Source organism: Fistularia commersonii, chromosome 7, assembly GCF_037954325.1.
Source record: "Fistularia commersonii isolate RoL2024-O1a breed Wild chromosome 7, RoL_Fcom_v1.0, whole genome shotgun sequence".
Classification (NCBI taxonomy): domain Eukaryota; kingdom Metazoa; phylum Chordata; class Actinopteri; order Syngnathiformes; family Fistulariidae; genus Fistularia; species Fistularia commersonii.
In genome coordinates this window covers 19,640,781-19,661,297 of record NC_141290.1, presented here as the reverse complement: position 1 = coordinate 19,661,297, position 20,517 = coordinate 19,640,781, and the positions used below count along the sequence as shown (strand labels likewise).

General features: G+C 40.5%; 2 protein-coding genes across 3 annotated transcripts; both read left to right on the top strand.

Moving 5' to 3' along the window:
• The first annotated feature begins 979 nt into the window (after positions 1-979).
• Positions 980-7,344, top strand: LOC147233022 (haloacid dehalogenase-like hydrolase domain-containing 5). The gene is made up of 9 exons (XM_086150218.1): positions 980-1,042; positions 3,318-3,509; positions 3,876-3,988; positions 4,206-4,299; positions 4,406-4,439; positions 4,712-4,886; positions 5,717-5,893; positions 5,982-6,156; positions 6,233-7,344. Exons 1-9 carry the CDS (start codon positions 980-982, stop codon positions 6,410-6,412), a joined length of 1,203 nt encoding a protein of 400 aa, XP_086006344.1. The 3' UTR covers positions 6,413-7,344.
• Positions 7,345-7,802: 458 nt separating this feature from the next.
• Positions 7,803-18,721, top strand: pcif1 (phosphorylated CTD interacting factor 1). Of its 2 annotated transcripts, none has more exons than XM_086150207.1 (16): positions 7,803-7,895; positions 10,556-10,731; positions 10,823-10,947; positions 11,041-11,187; positions 11,273-11,406; positions 11,492-11,646; positions 11,830-11,977; positions 12,071-12,154; positions 12,230-12,329; positions 12,745-12,904; positions 13,748-13,917; positions 15,283-15,369; positions 15,438-15,622; positions 16,049-16,142; positions 16,572-16,747; positions 17,273-18,721. In XM_086150207.1, exons 2-16 carry the CDS (start codon positions 10,605-10,607, stop codon positions 17,607-17,609), a joined length of 2,229 nt encoding a protein of 742 aa, XP_086006333.1. In that variant the 5' UTR covers positions 7,803-7,895; positions 10,556-10,604; the 3' UTR covers positions 17,610-18,721. The 2 variants fall into 2 exon arrangements, with proteins under 2 accessions (XP_086006333.1, XP_086006335.1); XM_086150209.1 differs by having other exon boundaries at positions 7,817-7,895; positions 10,573-10,731.
• Positions 18,722-20,517: the final 1,796 nt, after the last annotated feature.

The following is a 20,517-nucleotide window of genomic DNA, read 5'->3' as shown; positions in this document are numbered from 1 at the left end:
CGCGGCCAGCACACAAACAAAATAATGCAGTTGCGATATAAAATGCAGTTTGAGGCTAAATTGACATAACAATCACAACAAGCACCGTGTGGATGCTAATGATGGTAGCTTGACCAAGTCTTGACCAAATGCTGGATGGTCCACAGTCATATTAACTTTTTAGATCGGGAATGTGGTGTTTTCTTGAAAGATTTTGATTCAAACAGAATACATAAAAAAGATAAGAAAATATCTGAAATCAGTTTAAAATTTTTTGATTTTGTTTTTATAAACTTTTACTCCCACTATTTTGTCTGATTCGCATTGTTCAACATGTAAAAAATATTCATTCATCCTTCCATCTTCTGTTGCTTATCCTGCACTCAGGGTCGCGGGAGGCTATCCCAGCTGTCAACAGTCGAGGTACACCCTGGACTAGTCACCAGTCAATCACAAGGCCAAGTGCAAAGACAGACAACACTGTCTCATTCGGGGCAATTTTACCATATTTTTTCCAATTAACCTGCTGCATTTTTTTGGAATCTGGGAGGAAACACACACAGACACTGGGAGAACATGCAAATTCCACTCGGAAAGGTCCCCTCAGCAGAATCCTGTGAGGCCGAGGCTCTAACCACTGTGCCAACTGTAAAAGATGTTGTCAAGGTTAAGTGAGTACATTTTGGGAGCTATACAGTTAATGCTATCGTGCATCATTCTTTCTCACTGCTCACTTTATATACTGAAAAGACAGCCCAAATCTAGGTATTGGGCAGAACTAATCTCAGAAGACTGTGCTGACTGAAGAGCAACCAGGAAAAAGCCTTTTGGACATCGCACAAGTGTGACACCAAAGGCCTCGACTAACAGTAAATACTTTTGTTCATAGTCAATATGCAGTTTTTACCACTGTGTCAACCAACTGTAGCTCCACCCCCTGATGACATCACACTCCAGATGTCATATGAGGAACAGAGAAGTATCCTGAGAGACAGACATCATGTGGTGTGGACTTTTGCAGCAGGCAGTCCGGTCCTCATCTCGCTGTGCAGCCAGCACACAGGTCAGTGTGTGTGTATATATATGTGTGTGTGTGTGTGCGTATATGTTCGTCTGGCTGTCTTTACAAATAACATGGGAAATCCTGAATCTGTAAGGTCTTGGACTTAAGTTTATAGGGGTTTAACTTGGTTGTGCATCCAGTGAAATGTACATGTTTGACTGTTGACAACCAGATTCCTTTATCTGTGCATGCATGTGTGCATGCGTTCATGTGTGTGTGGGTGCTTGTGCGTGCACGTGCATGCACGTGTGTCAAATAAACTGAACTTTTTTTCATAAATGGTTACTTTCAGCACCCCCGCAATAGGATGGTCTGTTGATGTCTTGTTTTTGACTTGAGATCTTTATATTTAAAAAACTCTTTACCACCTGATGCAGCAAGGAAATCCACAAACATCAACAATGAAACACTCTGCAGCAGTTCCTGACGCTACTGTACGACTCGCCACATATTTGGGTTTTCCTCATTTCAAATATCCCAAATAAACCTGGCATTATTGCAAATCCCAAAGACAATCACATAAATCCTTGTAAAAGTCCACTCATATCTCATAATTTTGTAAAAGCCTGATGCCCAGTGTTTATGAACTTAAGTTAGACATTATGTTCTTGAAAAGTTTTCATTTAATAGGTTGAAGGTCTTATATGGTAAAATGAGGCTGATATTTATCTTTTTTTTTACTGATTATCAGTAATTACTCTGGAGAGTAATTGTTAAGTTACTCGTGATGGTTCCTCATGGTGATAACAACCCTATTTTTTCTTTTTTGAATTCTTTTACTGCATAACCCTGCGGCAGAGAGGCACACACACAGGCACACACACAGATACCCAAACACACAACAAAGGGGCGCATGCGCACACACACACACACACACAAAAACACTCACAAATATAATATATTATATATGTACTGTATTTTTAAACCGTTTTACACAGTTTTGTTTCTGAACCAGTAATAAAAGAGGAAATACGAAAAAAAACAAAATTACAAATTGACAAAATGATTTTAAAAATATTTGAAACATCTGGTGAAAATGAAAGATGAATATGCTGAGGGAGAAGCTAAACACATTTATGAGGGTCACATTTCACACATTTAAAACTTTATTTACTTGTTTTTTCTTATCCTTGTTATTTCTAAAAAAAATAAATTAGTAATAATCATTAAAAAAAAGACAAATGTTAACTGAAGAAGATTATACCACTTTCACTCAGCAATGACCAACATGTCTGGTCATTAAATTCAATCAAGCTGCTTTCATTGCCTTGCTAATATAATTATGTAATTCATTTATGTCAATTTAAAAATTTGTGAGAACAGTAGGCAACTTTGTGGATTTTCTGTTCACAACTATAGAGTTCACATCTTTTTTCTGCACAATGAATATGTGTCTCGATGTCACTGTGTTAATTTAGAAACAGAAGCCTTAATCGTTCTTTCGCAGCCATAGATGTAACGCTTGTAAAATTAATTATAGTATGATTTGATTGATTATATGATTTACAAATGTATGTAAAATAACATTGTCCCCAATTTAGGACTAAAATATCATAAAATATCCATCCGCCCATCGTTTATTTGTACCACTTATCCAGCACTCCATAATATTGATTAGAAAAGATGATACTGTTTGATATCGTATTGATTTTTACTTTTGCTCCCACAATTTTGTCTGATTTGCATTGTGAAAAAATATTCATCCATCCATTCATCCATCCATCTTCTGACGCTTACCCTACACTCAGGGTCACGGGAGATGCTGGAGCCCGATCAGGCGAGTGGTGGGGTAACACCCTGGACTGATCGCCAGTCAATTACAGGGCCACATATACAGACAGACATTCACTTACTCACTCATTCAGGGGCAATTTTCCCATTTTTTTCCAATGAACCTGGTGCATGTTTTTGGACAGTGGGAGGAAACCAGGGAACCCGGAGGAAACCCACACGGGGAGACACCGGGAGAACATGTAAACTCCACACAGAAAGGTTCCTTGGCGGAATCGAACACGGGTCGTTCGCGAGCCAGAAGTGCTAACCACTGTGGCACAATGCAACCCTGCTCATTAAAATATGTTTAAAAAAAAACATTAAATTATAAAATTGAAGAGTCCAAGTGAAAATACGATACAAGTATATAGTTATACTCAATGAGGTTTAAAACAACTTTCACAAATTACTGATCAAATCACGATGAATGAAGCCATTTCTGTTCGAGTATAATGTGATTCTGTAAGATAAGAGAAATGTTTTGGTTCTATATCTGTAACAGGCTGGCATCCTCTTCGATGTGGATGGCGTCCTGGTTCGTGGCGGGTCTTTGATTCCAGCTGCTAGACGAGCATTCAGGAAGCTTCTGGACAAAAACAACAACTTCCTGTTGCCAGTTGTCTTTGTGACCAATGCAGGAAGCTGTCAGAGGCAACACAAGGCGCAGCAGCTGTCACGACTCCTGGATGTCCAGGTTGGACACTTGGACATAAGTCATTCATTCGTTCTTTTATTGTCTATACAGCTTTTCTTGCACATAGCCTGAGGCCAATCCAAACCCAATCTCTCTTTAAACCTTAAAGAGAGATTGGTTTAAAAGAACAGGTCACCTGTTAATCATGAGGCCATATATTGCGAAATTTGGGCAATTTAGGGTCAAATCGAGGTCTGAGCTAGAAACTAGAGAAAACATAGCAGCAGAAGCCCAAGTTGGAATTTGAAATTGGGTCCTACTCACTGTAAGTGCCAGCACAGCCACCCCACATAGTTCAGGTTGTATGTACATAATCCCAATTGGCATAACATCATGTGACCTCTCTTTCTGTCTCCCTTTCTGCAGATCACCCCTGACCAAGTCATTCTTTCCCACAGTCCCCTGCAAATGCTGAGGAGTTTCCATGAGAAATGTGTGCTTGTATCCGGACAAGGCCCGGTAACAGACATCGCCAACACGTATCCTTCGATACTTTCGTTTTCACGCTTGTCCAAACTATGAGCATGTTCCAGTTGAGCAGGACTGTTCCAGTCCTGCAGCCTTCTTGAACAAAACAATCTCAGCATTGGCAGGGAAATAACAGTTTGGAGTGTGCAGGCTACAAATGTTGTACTGAAAAGTTCGAGAGCCCAGATGGCAAAAGTACTCCGTGTTTAAGTCTTGACGCATTGCCAGTTTGGGCTTCCAGAAGGTTGTGAGCATTGAACAGCTCAGAGAACATCATCCCCTACTGGACATGGTGGACCACAACAGGAGACCAAAACTACCAGTGAGTACTTGTACTATTAGCTATTAGTACATACATAATGGGGGGAATGGCATGTGAGTCAGTTATACAGGTTCTGATCAGTTACAAACTGCATTCTTTGTTTCAGTCGTCACCACTGCCGAAGTTCCCCAAAATAGAAGGTAACACAATGTGAATGCAAAAAAAAAAAAAATCTCGTCACATTTCCTTATAAGTTGTAACACCTGTACTACATGTTCTTCATTAACACACATTAAGATATGAAAATGAAGCGGTCACTGTTTGTGTCAATGAAGGTTTGATGGGGGAAAACATTCAAAGTAACACCAACCCCATTTGAAGCGCTTCACTTAAACTCCTATAATGACAATTATTTAGAATTTAGAATAATACAGTGAAATAACCGTTCTTTCGACCTCGTGTATTTTCATAGCCATTGTTTTGTTCGGGGAACCAATCAGATGGGAGACAAACTTGCAGCTGTTGGTGGACGTCCTGCTGACCAACGGGAGCCCTGGCTCCACCTATGAGCCGCAGCTGTCTGACCAGCTGCCGGTGCTTGCCTGCAACATAGATCTGACATGGATGGCTGAAGCGCCATCTCCACGGTAACCACCTGACCAGCTCAAAACTTCCTTTAACTCGTGTAGGTGTCAGCATTTCAGGAGGGATACGAGGGTGAACAAAACTTTCCGCAAAGGAAAGCCAACATAGGTTTAGAATGCATCAGAATAGCAAATAACATGGCAGAAAGGTACTTTCTGTGTTTCCAAGTCTCTGAAAACCTGAAATTACCTAACCAATTCAAGTAGCGAAAATAAAAAATTAGTGCAAAAAAAGTTCACCAATTGTATATTTTTCGACAGTCACCAAAACAGCACTGGATAAGAATCCTAAATATGACCCCACACACCGTCATGACAAAATATGTTTTTCTATCAACTGTTACAACAGTTATACCTGAATTGTTGAAAAGCAGATAAAAAATATCAAGAAACCACATGAAAATGTGTCAAGAATTGCATGACACTTATCTGAGTGTTTGAAAGGAAATACTTGAACATTTTCCCAAAATGAGGGTGAAATTCCCCAAATTTAGCAAAAATTATATGACATTGTATGCAATGATTAAAAATGAAATTTGAGGATTTTTTTCGATAAGCAGTTAGTGAATCCAAAGTTAGACAAAATTTTTCTCAAAATTTTACCTAAAATTAGGAAAAATCTAACTTGAAATTAGCACGAAATCAGATAGCAATGTGAAAAAGGAAAGATCAGGAGAGGAGGAATATATATATATTTTTCAAATGGGTTCCATGTCACTGAAAATGCCAAATTCCCCAGGTTCTTGTGTGTATAGTTACCATCTCACACACATTACATGAGTGCGTTGTAGACAGTCACGCCATGAAGGCCTTAAATTGCTATGTTCCTGCAGGTTTGGTCATGGGATGTTCCTGCTATGTCTGGAGTCCGTGTACAGGAAACTGACAGGCCGGGACCTGCAGTACCAGGCCGTCCTGGGAAAACCCAGTCTTCTTACTTACCAGTACGCTGAACATGTGCTGAGGCTGCAAAACCAGAACCAAAAGCTGACCACAATCTATGCTATAGGGTAAAGAGACTGTCATTTACAATGTAAAGAAAATACCCTGAACACTTTCTCCACTGTTACCAACACGTCCACAACTCCGTTTACATAGTGACAACCTGATGACAGACATCTGTGGGGCTAACTTGTACAATCGTTACCTGGCCCAGCAACATGCCACCATGACACCGGCCCGGGTCGTTGCCCAGGGAACGGGGAGTCAGGCAACAATTGCGTTGTTAGAAGAGGATCTGGTCTCAGCGGCTGCTCAGTGTCATTCGATACTGGTGGGTGGACATGGAGAAATATTTCTGATTAAATCAGTTGAGAGTGTTAATGATGTGATGATGTTTGTGTCCTCAGGTGTGCACGGGAGTCTATAACCCTCGCTCCCCGTTGCCAACTAAAAAGAGCTGCTCTACCACAGAGCCGGCCCTCCACGGCCACAGGGACCTGGTCCTAGACCCGGAGTTGGTGCAGCCGACACACGTAGTGGAGGATGTAGAGGCTGCTGTTGACCTTGTGCTGCAGCAGGAGAATTAGCCGAGATCTATGACCTTTGACCTCTAATGGTGCTCATCCTGGACATCCATGGTGAACCTCTCAGCTCACTGCAGATGGTCTATGGAAGTGTGTGGGTAAACTTGGACCTCTGACCTCAAACCTAGCTGGCCCCTTTTGCGTTAGCCTCTAACTACAATGATGATTAATGAACTGGATTCATATTGAACTAATGAAACCTCACTAACCTGACTGTAAATCTGTCAATGCTGTTTCACTCCAAATAGAATTACACAGATGGGTTTATTGATTTCATACGTGATTATTATTTTTCAATGAATACACATGAACACAAAATTGTATATATAATACAGATTTATTATCATCATTTGTTAATATTTGACTTTCGATCATAATATTATTAACAGTTTTTATTTAAGGGGAGATTTTTGAACGTCTGTTTGAACACTGTTTTAATGGTATAAAACTGCAACATAAATCAAAATATAAAACGATTCAAATATAACCACCTCACTCTGATGGAGTTTATTAATCATTATCCACCTTGTTATACACTTGAAACCAATCACACACCTCTCGTAGGAGAGTGTCAGTGCGTCTCACACCGAGATATTTTCGTGCAAATGTTGAAAGAGTTGAGCATTTAAGTACAAATTTAGTCATTTTTGTCATACAAACTGAGGCGTTGAGTTAAATTGGCTCTGTTGAACCTTAACTTTGATCCGTTTCTATTCGGTTGAAATGCAAAGACCATTAAAGACCGATTAGAATTTAACAGTCCAAGACAATGGAGAGCTTGTTCATATATCCAGATGTGTATTGTACATCTATTCACTGTTTTGTGTGTAGGAGATTGCAAAATCTCATGAAACTTTTGCAAGTTAAAGATTTAAATAAATATGCCTTTCACAGTGTGCTCTGTGTCCCTGTGTTAATTTTGGTAGCTGGCTGTGTTTAACCCATTACCCCTCTTGTGATGTCACATTAAGGAAGCAGTAATCATAATCTACCGAATATGCTTCTCCTTTCTAACACCGTAACGTAAATGAAATGTTATTATTACGTCTTTCATTCTTTCAAATTCGTGGAGTCCAGCCCCCAACTTTGTGACATCACATCCTTACTGACCATGATATCGTCTATGCTTTCATGTTTGACATCTATTACCCCGCCACCCACCCACCCACCCCCAAGAAGACAGGCACAAAGCTATGACATAATCTAAATGAATGTATGATAGTTGTAATAAATAAATGAAAAGGGTGATTTTCGTTCATCGACGCGTCTGTGAATTTTGTTTTGACTGGATTTAGCAAACTGGACCTGCTCAACATGGCGGCGAAAAGTGGACACATCGAAACAGGAAGCAGAGCTAATAAAGCGCACGCGCAATCGCTCGCTCCGAGTCCCTGTAAAGATGTCTGAGCAGGCGGGGAGGGAACGGAGAGGAGGACTCGAAACTAACAGGCAGGACCCGCAACTCTCCGTAACTCTACTAGTCAAGGTAAGATCAAGTGGCCACGCAGATTCCAACGGGTGGCGTCAACGCATAGCAGAATGTTTCTCCCTTCGTATGAGCCAGACTAACTGTGCATATAAAGACTCGTTTTGACCAAAGAAAAGAAATTATGTGCAAGACGCACAGCGCCGTGGCAGGGGCGTGTCCGCCATCTTGTATGAAAACTGGCGCCTAAAAACCTGCTACGCCCGGGCAAGATGGCCGTTATTAACGAGAACTAAATGTGTCTCTTCTCCGATGCTGTGTTCTAAAGTGACTTTGATCAAGTTTGGCTTCGCTCTGGAACGGTAATTAGAGCCGGTGTGTCCGTGTCTCCCGGCCGGGCTCCGGAGGAACCTCCGCAGCCTTTTGTTGTCCTCCCCCCTCTCCCTCTCCTCCTCCGTGTTTGTTTGGAAAGGCAGACAGGCGCATGCGTGTAACCATGGCGCTCATTTCTGCGGATGCGAAGGAAAACAAGCGAAGAATATGACTGAATATAGTTACTCTGCATTTTATTGTCACTGAATTCACACACCGATGTTAAGTTATCTGGTGCCAGTTAATGTTTTGACGATGTTAGCTCTAATAAAGGTCATATAGCTGCCCTCTGCGGTGAACCGTCGGGCCCGGACTTCACCTGGCTGCTGCTGTTTGATTTGTACGGTTAACCGCGTCAACCTAATCCACATTTAAAAATTCAGTGAGCGGGTCAACACGGGATTATCATCATTTCCCCTCAACTGTTTCATTTATCGGTTGTCTGATCTATTAGTCCAAACGTGAAAATAAATACATTCACGTTGTCCGCGGTGACGTCGCCTGATAACTGGGCATGTTTTTTTTCGGTGTTGGGAGGGGGGCATGAACATGTTTGTTCACAAGTAATCGATTTTGTAAATAGTTTAATTTTCAACTGATAGTTTTTCATTCGGAGCCACCATATACTTAATGCATTCGCTCAAGGTTTCTTAATTGACCGATTCTTTTTTTTTATGGGGGGACGGGAGGGGGAGTACATACGCTCACATCTCAGACCTTCCACTGCCGTTGTTAAATGCAAACACTATGCATTGTAAAAACCCCACCGATTTAAAGCGCTCACACAGTTTCATTATTCACCTGCAGGGAAACAACCAGTCCTTCAGTACACAGCTAACGTGCTCCAAGATTTAGGCAACGTATTGATAATTTAATCAGAATATGTGGATATTGAAAATATAGCACATACGTTTGCTAACTGCAGTTCGCTCACTACCAGATAACCTCTAGAAACATCCTCATAACTTTTACCCACACTAAAAGTTACATTTGAAAATTACATTTAAATTGTCTAGAAACTATGAATACTTTTTTTTTCATCTAATTCACTTGACTTTGAAATTATAGGAAAATTGTCTCAAGTAATTTGGTCTTTGTATGTTCATTTAAAGGATTAGCTTAGAACCAGCTGGAAATCAGCATGAAATGCTTTGGTTGTCAATAAGAAAGATCCTAGAAATCAGTGAGAAATTAACAAAAAATGACCAGGACAGTAACAGAATCAATAAAGTTTGTAATAATTTAAATTACCTGTCAGTAGAGGTCAGATTGGTGATGCTGAATTTAGAAGCCCTTCATTGATCCTCAGGTGTTAAACTCACTGATTCCATTTCAGCTTTAATGGGGCTGGAGTTGAACCTTTTTCCATAATTCATGTTTTTCTTACACTGTAGCAAACAACCCACAAAAGCGAAAGTGACTGTCCTTTAAAAAGCGTGCCAATAATTGTTAACTCAATGGCTGCCGGGCTGTCAGGCTGTAATTTTGTGCTAATTTCTGTGGTTCTTTTTAGTTTGTCATGTCTTGGTCAATAATTGATAATTTACCAATGACAATCCCCGTCATCGTCAAAATAAAGTGAACTAGTTGAAGCTGAGAATATCAAGTCAATCAGAAAAATGTACTGTAACTGTAAAGACTGTAAAAAGGATTTCTTTTAAGCTAGACTGACATGGTTCGGTTATGTACAGAGAAGGTATAGTGAATATATCGGTAGACAGATGCTGGAATTGGAGCTGCCAGGCAGGAGGTCCAGAGGAAGACCAAAGACAAGATTTGTGGACGTAGTGAGAGAGGATATGAAGGTAGTTGTTGAGGGAGGAGGATACAGAGAATAGGGTTAGATGGAGAAGGTTGTTTTGTTGTGACCCCCTTCAGGGGTCGCCACAGCGAAAGGAAAGGAAAAGAAGACGATGTGATGATTTTCACAACATGGCCTCGTTTAGATCATTTTAATTCATTACTTCAGTTTACTATAATTCATTTGATTCATTGAGGGCGACGTGGCGCAGGAGGTAGGGCAGTGGTCTTTTAAGCCGAACATTCCTAATTCGATTCCCGGCTCTTCCTAGTGTGTTGAAGTGTTGTTGAGCAAGACACTGAGCCCCTAACTGCTCCCCTGGTGCTGGTTGACTACAGCCTACTGTTCATGGTTCATCCACGATGGGTTAATTGCAGGGAATAATTTCCCCATGGAAATTAATAAAGGATAAATTATTATTATTATAATTGTTTTTATTACACAGCACACGGTCAAAGTTAGGTATTTGTATTATTATAAATTAAAGTTGAGGAGTGATATGATGATGTTTTCTCCATTTGGTTGTGTTTTTGTTTTGAAATGACAGCGGGACTTCCTGTCTAGGCAGGTCGATGTCATTCTGACGAACAGTTGAGATGTCTAATGACAGCCAGGGATCAGTGAAGGGGGAGGCAGCCATGGTGCTTTCCCCCACTGTCCCTGCCTCCTCTCAGGCACCGCCCCTTTCTCCGTCCACCCCATCCAAGCCCCCAGAGCTGCCAGGTACATCTGTCTGTCTTCTGTATGTCCCCTGCGGTCACTTGTCTATGTCTATCATGTGTGTTGTCTCTCACCTGTGATGCTTCTATGACAGATGAGCTTGTCCAGGCTGGCTGGGCGAAGTGCTGGTCTCGTCGAGAGAATCGACCCTATTACTTCAACCGATTCACCAATCAGAGTCTTTGGGAGGTCCCAGTGTTGGGTCAGCATGATGTCATTGTGAGTCTCAAAAATGTTTTATTATTGTTATTCTTTATTATTGAATAAAGACATTATTTTACTGTTTTAACCATGAACTCTGTCCATCGGCAGTCTGACCCTCTAGGCCTGAATGCAGCTCCAGCAGAGGCCGGTGGCATTGGCGCTGGCAGTGGTGCGGGTAACCTCGGTAATGGTCAGAGAAAGAGGAGGAGCTCTGAGGAGCAGGGTGCAGGCCCGAACAGCATTAAACGCCCCAAGGTAAAAGTTAGATCCCAGATCATGTGATGACCATCGGAAGATGTGTGTTGGAGATGGTGCTAATGTGAGCTCTTTTCTGCTGTAGGTGGAACCCACCACTCCCATCTCTCCTAGCACTCCTGGAGCTAAACCATGGAGCTCTGCACCTGATGATAAACAGACCCCATCAACCACACCGACCACCCCAAGCCCTGCCCCTGCTCCATACAGACCAGCAGTGTGAGTACTGAGGCCACAGAGCTCCACATTCCCATGTGTTTGTGTTTGTCCCGCCGATGATACTTAAAGATGTCCTTTTTTCCAGTATTTACTGGGATCTGGATGTTCAAACCAATGCAGTGATCAGAGAAGAGCCCCCAGCAAACCACCTGCCCCCTCACCCTGAGATTGAGCTTCAGAGAGCTCAGCTGGTCACTAAACTGAGGCAGCACTACCACGAGCTGTGTCATCAGAGAGAAGGTAACAGCATGTTCGCCACTATCAGAGGTTCAGTGGTCAGACTAAAATTACAAAATTACCTGAAACTCACATGGAAACACAGTGTGAGACACATTTTAGCTGCACTTTCTAAAAACATTTTTAATCTCAAATATATTTTAGTATTGGCAGTATTGTTATGTGATGAAATCGATTGCCGCTCAGGTATTGACCCGCCACGGGAGTCATTTAACCGCTGGCTTTTGGAGAGGAAGGTGATCGATAAAGGTCAGGATCCCTTGTTGCCAAGCGATTGTGAGCCTGTCATCTCGCCATCCATGTTCAGAGAAGTAATGAATGATATTCCCATTAGGTATGTCTTTCATTATCATCTCTATCCTATACTGAACATCACTGTCAACTCCAAAGCTTTCTTCACGTTGTTTCAATTTTCTGTTCATTTTAGGTTGTCCCGTATCAAATACAAGGAAGAGGCTAGAAAAATGCTGTTTAAATATGCAGAAGCCGCCAAGAAGATGATTGACTCCAGGTAGGTTACAACAGACCAATCAGATTGGTAAGCTGCCATTATAAGACAGTTAGCTTTGAGCTCTGGCCTCTGCAGGAATGCAAGTCCGGAGAGCAGAAAAGTGGTCAAGTGGAATGCTGAAGATACCATGAGTTGGCTGCGCCGAGATCACTCTGCCAGCAAGGAGGACTACATGGTAACCTCTGACCTCTGGTCTCCTGTCTGTCACCAGACAGTGTGTCACCAATGCAAGAAGTGTGTTTACCAGAAGACTTTTTTCTCATTTGAATTAAGTTCTTGCTGATGTTTAGACAATCATTTTTATTAAAAATAATCACAGATTTGAAGTAGTTTGTAGCTGATTTATGAACAAGTTTTACAATAAGAATAAACTTGTATAATACTAAACCATCCCTCCTGAGTTCTGGGCTCATGTTAGTTATTTCACAAATGGAATCGGATTAGATTAAATCCTTACTGCCAATTACTTGTGTAAATGCTATTTTACACTCACAGATACAGGTATGCCCTCACCTAACCCTAAATATCCACAACAGCAGCGCTCGCTATGTTGTAGACTGAAGTCATGCTCAACCCTGTCGTGTGTTCAGGACCGCCTTGAGCACCTAAGGCAGCAGTGTGGACCCCATGTTGCTGCTGTTGCAAAAGACTCTGTGGAGGGAATCTGTACGAAGATCTACCAGCTGTCTGCTGAATACAGCCGTCGGCTGAGACAGACTCACCTCAGCCTGCTGCAGGAGCCCCCTGCAGGTACACACACACACACACACACACACACACACACACACACACACACACACTTACTCTCACGGCCCCTTTCCACTAAGCAGTTCCAGCATGATTCATATTGGTTGTTTTTGTGTTTCCATTAGGGATAGTACCTGGTATTTTTTTAAGTGCCTGCCCTAGTGAGGATCTAAGTAAGCAGAGCCCATACTAAAATGTGATGTCAACAGACCACTAGCTATTGATTGGCCAAGACTTAAACCCGGCATTCAAAAGAGGAAAAAAAAATACCCTCCAGGAGCACTGTATGTTAGCATAGGTGCTGCTACATTACATTATATTACATTACATTACATTACAGTCATTTGACAGATGCTTTTATCCAAAGCGACTTACAAGAAGTAAGTTACATCTCGTCACCTGTAGCCTTCAGTGGCTCTCTAGTTTTGTGTGTTACCAAAAGCCATAGACTGGGCAGCAATTATGTCATTGCCGCACTTTCAATTGCTTGTGTGGTTAGTGTCGTGTACAAAACTATATCACGGCAGTTTAATCCTATGGCAAACTCACCCATGTTGAGGAGCTTACTATAAATAAGAATAAGAACAACTTTATTTATCCTGAAGGAAATTGTTGTGCCAGAGTTTCAAGTAAAACATAACAATAATAAATGATAATAGGAAATTGTATAAACAGTAAAATAAAAGGGGGGGGGGGTTAAAAGCTAAAAGTAGCTAAAAGTAATGTAAGTCTACATGAGTCGAGTTGTGCTGGACCTGAGTGGTGGAAAAGTGCCATCAGTATCATGAACCTGGCCCCAGCCCACCCATGTGACCTCTGGCCCTTCTCTCCTGTGTGTATGCGCAGATTCATGTCCGTCCCCTCCTCAATCTCGGCTTGTGTACTGTTATCCATTGCGTCTGGCTCTGCCCTCACCGCCGCTGCCTCGAGTGGAACTGCACTTTGAGAATGACGTGGCGTGTCTTCGCTTCAAAGGGGAGATGGTCAAACTCAACAGAGGCTACTTCAGCAAGTTGGTCAGTGCTGTCAATGATTTCCCCTTTTTGCACAATTTTCTACAGCAAAGATGAAATAGAACATGTACTTTTTTTTTCTAAACCTCTTTCAGCTTTTTGGGACCTGTGGGGAAGCTCCAATTTAATATTGAGTCTGAGGCTCCATATTATTATTGAAAATCAACTTGTCATTCAATTCAGCGCAGTTATATTCTGTCTTGCAATCAGATCTTTGTACCATTTTCCTCGCCATTATGTTTTAACACCATAAGAATTTAATATTTAATACTATGAAGATGAGAATATCTAAAAACAACAAAAAAAAAAATCTAGTGGAAGAAAACCACAACCACACTGCTTATTTTTAAGTATAGTCAAGAGCGGGAAAGTAATCTTAGTTCAGCAGTTCAGTAATGGGTGCATGTGAAAATGCATGTGGGTTCTGTAATTTTTACTACCATAAAACAAAACTTGTTTTCTCAGTTAGTTACACACTATAATTTCCGGACTATTGAGCTCACCTGAATATAAGGCGCACTGGCTAAAAAGTAAATAAATAGATATATGTGTACATATAAAGGCTGCACTTGTGACGCATAAGATGCATTTGTCTCCGTTGTAACAGGAGATATTTACACAGAAACCTTTTTCTTTTTTAACTTTTAATGAAATACACACGTTAACATCCACAATACAAAACCTGGAAATGCTTTTTTCTGAACAATGCCTGTAACATGGCTGATGAAAAAGATTAATAATTAATAACTCAAGGAAAAGTCCATCCGTCCATCCATTTTCTATCCCTGCTTTGTCCTACTCCAGCTGATCGCTATCTTAGTCTTCCTCCTGCGCACTAAAACCATTAAAGTTGTTGTCTTCTTCAGTGTCGTAATTGAACAGCCTCAGAATTTCAAGGTAATTTCATTGGTCCAAAGTGACGGGGCTAAATGTTCTGACGGCATGAAGCTCATTAACCCCAAAAAATCCATAAATTAGCCGGATCATTGTATAAGCGGTAGTGTTCAAAGTGTGTGAAAAAGTAGTGGCTTGTAGTCCGGAAATTACAGTAATGTATACGTAATTTAGAAAAATCTCTTTTTCTCTCTATGTGTTTAAATGCAAAACCAGTATATCAGAATATTCTTTTTTTTTTATATTTTTTTTTAATAGACACTTTGCTTTAAATTTCACTCTGCAATTTTGCAACTGTCCAGAGTACAATTTCACTTTTCATGATGAGAGAGTCTGGCCTGTGATGTCCCAGGACAGTGAATGTAACCAGGTTGTTATTCAAGGATAGTTTGTGACTGCAAGTTTCTTGCCGACATGCAGAGGAATTTTTTACTTCACGTACTCCTCTAAAGATTAATTTCTGTGTTTGTGCAGGAGTTGCTGTACCGATACAGCTGCATTGACGATGCCCGCTTTGAAAAGTTCCTGCCGCGAGTTTGGTGCCTCTTGAAAAGATACCAGGTCTGACTGGCTCGCCTTATAACCAACAGCATTCAATCTTTGAGTTAACCGATTGTGTCCTAATGCAGGTGATGTTTGGCAGCGGTGTCAATGAGGGGACAGGCCTTCAGGGAGCGCTTCCTATATCTGTGTTCGAGGCATTGCACCGGCAGTTTGGAGTTTCCTTTGAGTGTTTTGCATCGCCGCTGAACTGCTACTTCAAACAGTTCTGCTCCGCTTTTCCTGACACTGACAGTTTCTTCGGATCCAGAGGGTGAGATAAATGCTCTCAGTCTTGTTTTTGTTTTAAGATTGAATTTAAGAAAATTTTAGAAAAAAAAAAAGAAAATTTACCAGAATCTTTTGTGTTGACCTGAAGTGGGGGACACCAGAATAGCTCCAGTCTTGCTTGACATAGATTTCACAGCATCCTGGCATCTCATGGAGTAACACGTTGCATTTGCGACCCCATGTGGACTCTCAATAAGCCCCAGACCACCTTTTTTATGTTATTTTGCTCAGTAGAGTCCACCTGTCAACATACAAGATTGTCCCTGGTCCATAGAAGATTGTCCCTGGTCTTGAAATATTCTTAAGAGACCTTAAAATGTATTAATATTTATATAATACACTTACAGTCACATAGAATCTTAACCTTCATTTTTACAGACATTCCAACTTATTGAATCTCTGTTTCCAGGCCATTCCTGTCTTTCTCTCCGGTCAGTGGCTCATTTGAAGCGAATCCCCCATTCTGCGAAGAGCTGATGGATGCCATGGTCACCCACTTTGAGGTAGGTCAGATACTGATGTTGTCATGACAGAAATCTCAAGAATTCCCCAGGCACACATGTTAAACATATAAGCCATGGAGAAACAGTGGCACAGAATGAACCATCTGACCACTTTAAGCAAAAGTTGCTTTTTTTTCTGACAGTATACATTGTCAAGCTGAAAACTCAGCTAGTGAAGAGATTCAAATTTTGCTGAAAAACTTGATATTGATTGAGGAATATGATAAAAATCACCAGGAAGTCATATCTAAAAATTAAGTGAATTAAATAAGTGGACTCTATTTTGAAATTACAGAAGGGGGAAAAAAAATTAAGTAAGTATACAGTCAAAAGGAAAAATGTAACATTGTTCTGTTTGTATTCCATTCTTGTTGACACATTGTAAGCAACTCTTTTGATTCACTCACATTTTCCCTTTGTGCTCTCCAGGAGCTGTTGGACCGCTCCACTGAACCTTTATCCTTCATTGTCTTTGTCCCTGAGTGGCGTGACCCCGTGACCCCAGCGCTGAGCCACATGGAGGGAAGTCGCTTCCTCCGTCACCAGCTTAGCATCCCAGCTTACGAGCACGAGTATCGCACTGGGAGCCAACACATCTGCAAGAGGTACGAACACTAGATTGAAGCAGATGGTACTGCTGTGTGTTTATGCTTCACAGTACAACTTGACCAAGACTGATAGTCTTTTTGTACAGAAGACCCTAGCTAATTGTCTGGCAATTAAAGTTTGATGTCTCCCAATTTTTAGCAGATGAATACATTCATTTGAATAATAATGATAATATTAATGTTATTTGATTTATAAAGTTAACAGATTTTTTTAATCACTGTCCGACTTTATAACTATAATTGTTTTCATGAATCACTTAAGTAACTTTAGGAAAACTGCAACTGGAATGTTATAACTTGAGTAGATTTTTTTTTTTATAATTTCCAATAGCAGGGTAGATCAGTATAGGTTTTGTGGCTGTTTTTTGCCATTCCCTGTCTAGGAGTTGCATTGGATAACTATTCCGAGTGATTGCTCACAAAAACAATGTTGGATATGTAGATAATATCAGTTTGAAAAATATCTTCCATTACCAAAGTCCTCTCAAATGGTGAAGTCCTAAGCTGAACCTGTCTTTGCAGGGAGGAGATGTACTATAGGGCAGTCCACGGCACCGCTATCCTCTTCCTCCAGAACGATGCAGGTTTTGCCAAGTGGGGTCCAACTCCAGAGCGTCTGGCCGAGCTGACAGCAGCATACCGCCCGTCCTGCCCTCGCGCCTCCTCACTGTCCTCTCCTGGCCCTGCTCACACAGCACCAGGAGATAGAGACTCTGCCCCCAAGACTGTGGATAGGACGCAGAGTGGAATAATGTCACCGGGCAGTCATGACAACAACAACAATAACAACAACAACAACAACAACAACAGCAGCAGCAGTAGCACTAGCAGTCCGCGAGACAAGATGGCTGCAGTGTAGAGGAAGACTTGACCCTTCACCCCATCTTCTTTGTATTCGTTTGGATTTTCCCTCACCAGCACCTGTAGCGCCCTCTTCTTCTGTACCCCCAGTGCTGCTCTGTCCCTCAGAAGGGGCAGGGCTGTTGTCCTTCTGTGTCACCCCCTTAGTTCCCACCCCTAGACTGTTTTGTCGCTGTGACATCATGGTGCCAGAGCGTCTTTTTTGGTTTTTTTTTGGCCACAGTGTCACATTGAGGCGTGCTGCTGCTTTTGAAATTTACGCAACCAAGAATACGACGGCCCACGCGCGTCGGATTTCCGGCAATAATCAAATAGAACTTTTACATCACCTGTGATGTCACTGCCCCCCTTCTCCCCCCGGTCGCCGGAGGACTTTTAATTGGTTCCCCCACCGATGGGGGCCAGTGATTGGTCGACATGGCAGCTATTGTTTCTATGGGATTCTTCTTTCTTCATTTTGTCGGACAGAGTTCAGCTGCTTCAGGCCATGCCTCCTGTAGAAAAACCAGCCAATCGGCGCATGTTTCTCCAGTTTACATCAGTGCAACCTGCAGGAGGTTATGATAAATGTATTCAACAGAGCAGAGGAGTCACAAACACCTCAGACAGCTAAGAGTGAAAGTTTGGAGACTGTTGTGATGTCATAAGAGACCGACTGCTTTGTACTTTTTGTGTCTGTGAGAGAATGTCATACTCTGATTTCAGATTCTCATACACTCTTAATATCACAATTTATGATATGCCACCATCCCAAATTACACTCCCCAAAAGATGGCCAAATGAGAATCAGAAGTCATTCTGATTCTTTCAATCCAAGATTAGATTAATTGCAGGCGCCTTAATCCAAGACTGACTGTTTTTTCAATTTAAAACCTCAATCCCAAAGTCATAGAACTCAAGGATATGCTTCAACTCAAACCTTAATTACTTTTTCACACTGAACATCCAAGATGGATCAGATTTTCTGATTCCCCAGATAAAATTAGACTATATTTTTAATTAAAATAGTTAAGACCTGATCAATATACAGCAGATAAAATTTTCTGATTTTCAATTTTGATCGTAAACACAAAAGCCAAAATTAAATCACGTTAGTTTCTAATGCACATCCTTGAAACCAGCTTCCACCTCAGTATCTTAATAGTTAACCTGAATCATTTACTGACACTCACCCCCCCCCCACACACACACACACTCAGATTAAATTGTAAATTCCAAAATTAGAATGAATTATTTTCTCATACTCTACTAATCACTAAATTCTTTTTGTTACTCAACATCAATCCCAGAGCATCAGAAATGCGTAAATTCTTTGGCACCCTGCTTTAAAGTTTCTAGTGCTTTTATCAGCTAAAAATTGGTGTCAGAAAGTGTTCTCTGTGTTGTTATTATACATACTGAAACAGAGCTGATTGACTGGCTTCACTGTTAAATACCAGAACCTACAGTTTAGTCGAAAGACATTTTTCATCTGAATAATTTGTTCCCCTTTCCCTAATTGGGCTGCCACTTTGCCTGTCTGGTCTGATTGGCTGATGAATGGTCCTATCCGGTGTCTGTTAGCAGCTGTGTAGATACTGTACAGTCAAACTGATGAAGTCTGTTGATGTTATTTTCCTTGTCTGCTTCTCAACTAATTGAAAACAAAGTGAATTGTCACAATTTACCCTCGATGCTTTCTATTTGATATAATTTAAGTTGTTTTTTTTAAAAAAAGATGTTTTCTGTATTATACAATTTATGATAGTTTGTTTAAAACTAAACCAAAGTGTTGTTATTAAAAAGATCTATATCTATGTAAAAGTAGAAGTGTGTCGCTGAAATTTAACCAACCTCAAACTAGTTTCAGTCATACTCCGTTTCTCCATGTTTGTTTCAGTGATTTGCTGTTTTGGGTTTTCTTTGGGTTTTTTTGTTTGTTTGTTTTTTCTATGTCAAGCATGAATTTTTTTTTACTCTAATGTGTGTTTTTTGAAAGTCTTTCGAGCAGAGTCTTTTGGACAAAGTGCCGTTGCTGTCAGATGTCCAAAATGTTATAAGGAGAATCCAACTTTTTCGTGTGAGCATGTTTATCTGTAAACGGAGTCACTGGGAGTCGGAGGTTCTTTTTTCTTTGCTTTGTTTTGTTTTGTGGTTAAAGCTAGCGGTTCCCTCCTGCTTCTGGTCTCAGTGCTGAGTAAGCTCAGCTAAGCTAGGACTGAATCCTTCCCTTAATATTTCCTCCAAACATTGGCAAAAAAACAATAAATGGATTTTGGCACAATGATAAAATTATCGTAATTTCAGATAAAAAAACAAAAACAAATATAATTTCAATGTTACCATCATTTAAATATTTAAATTTTCAATATAATTTATGAGAAGCTTCTGGAATTTTTTAAAGCAAATATTAATATTATTTAAGCAAATATTGAGGTATTTCATAATTACTGTTCACCCACCTGATTGGTTTTAATATAGCTGAAAACTGTTTGAGTGAAGGAATTGTTAGAATGAATTGACTTTTTGATATATGTATAAAAAGTTAAATAAAATTTTTGTTAAAAAAAAAGCATGAAAATTAAAATTGCGAATATGATTTGTCCCAATTAGTTTTTATTGAATATATGTTTGTCACTGTCAAACAATAGCTAATTTTTAACTCATTACACAGTCCTATCGACTCGTACCAATATAGCAATATTAAGATGTTTATTTAAGAGTAATGTCAATGTGACCTTATTCAGATATTTTTTTTTTTTGGCAAAACTGCTGATTTTTGCATGAAGAAATACATCTGGTTGATATTGACTGCAGGCATTGAAATATGTTTTTGTTTAATTGTATCAATGTTAACATTTGGCCCTTTGGATTTTGGTTTGTTTAAAATTTAAAATGATAGCAATCTCAGTTACTGTCTGTATCAA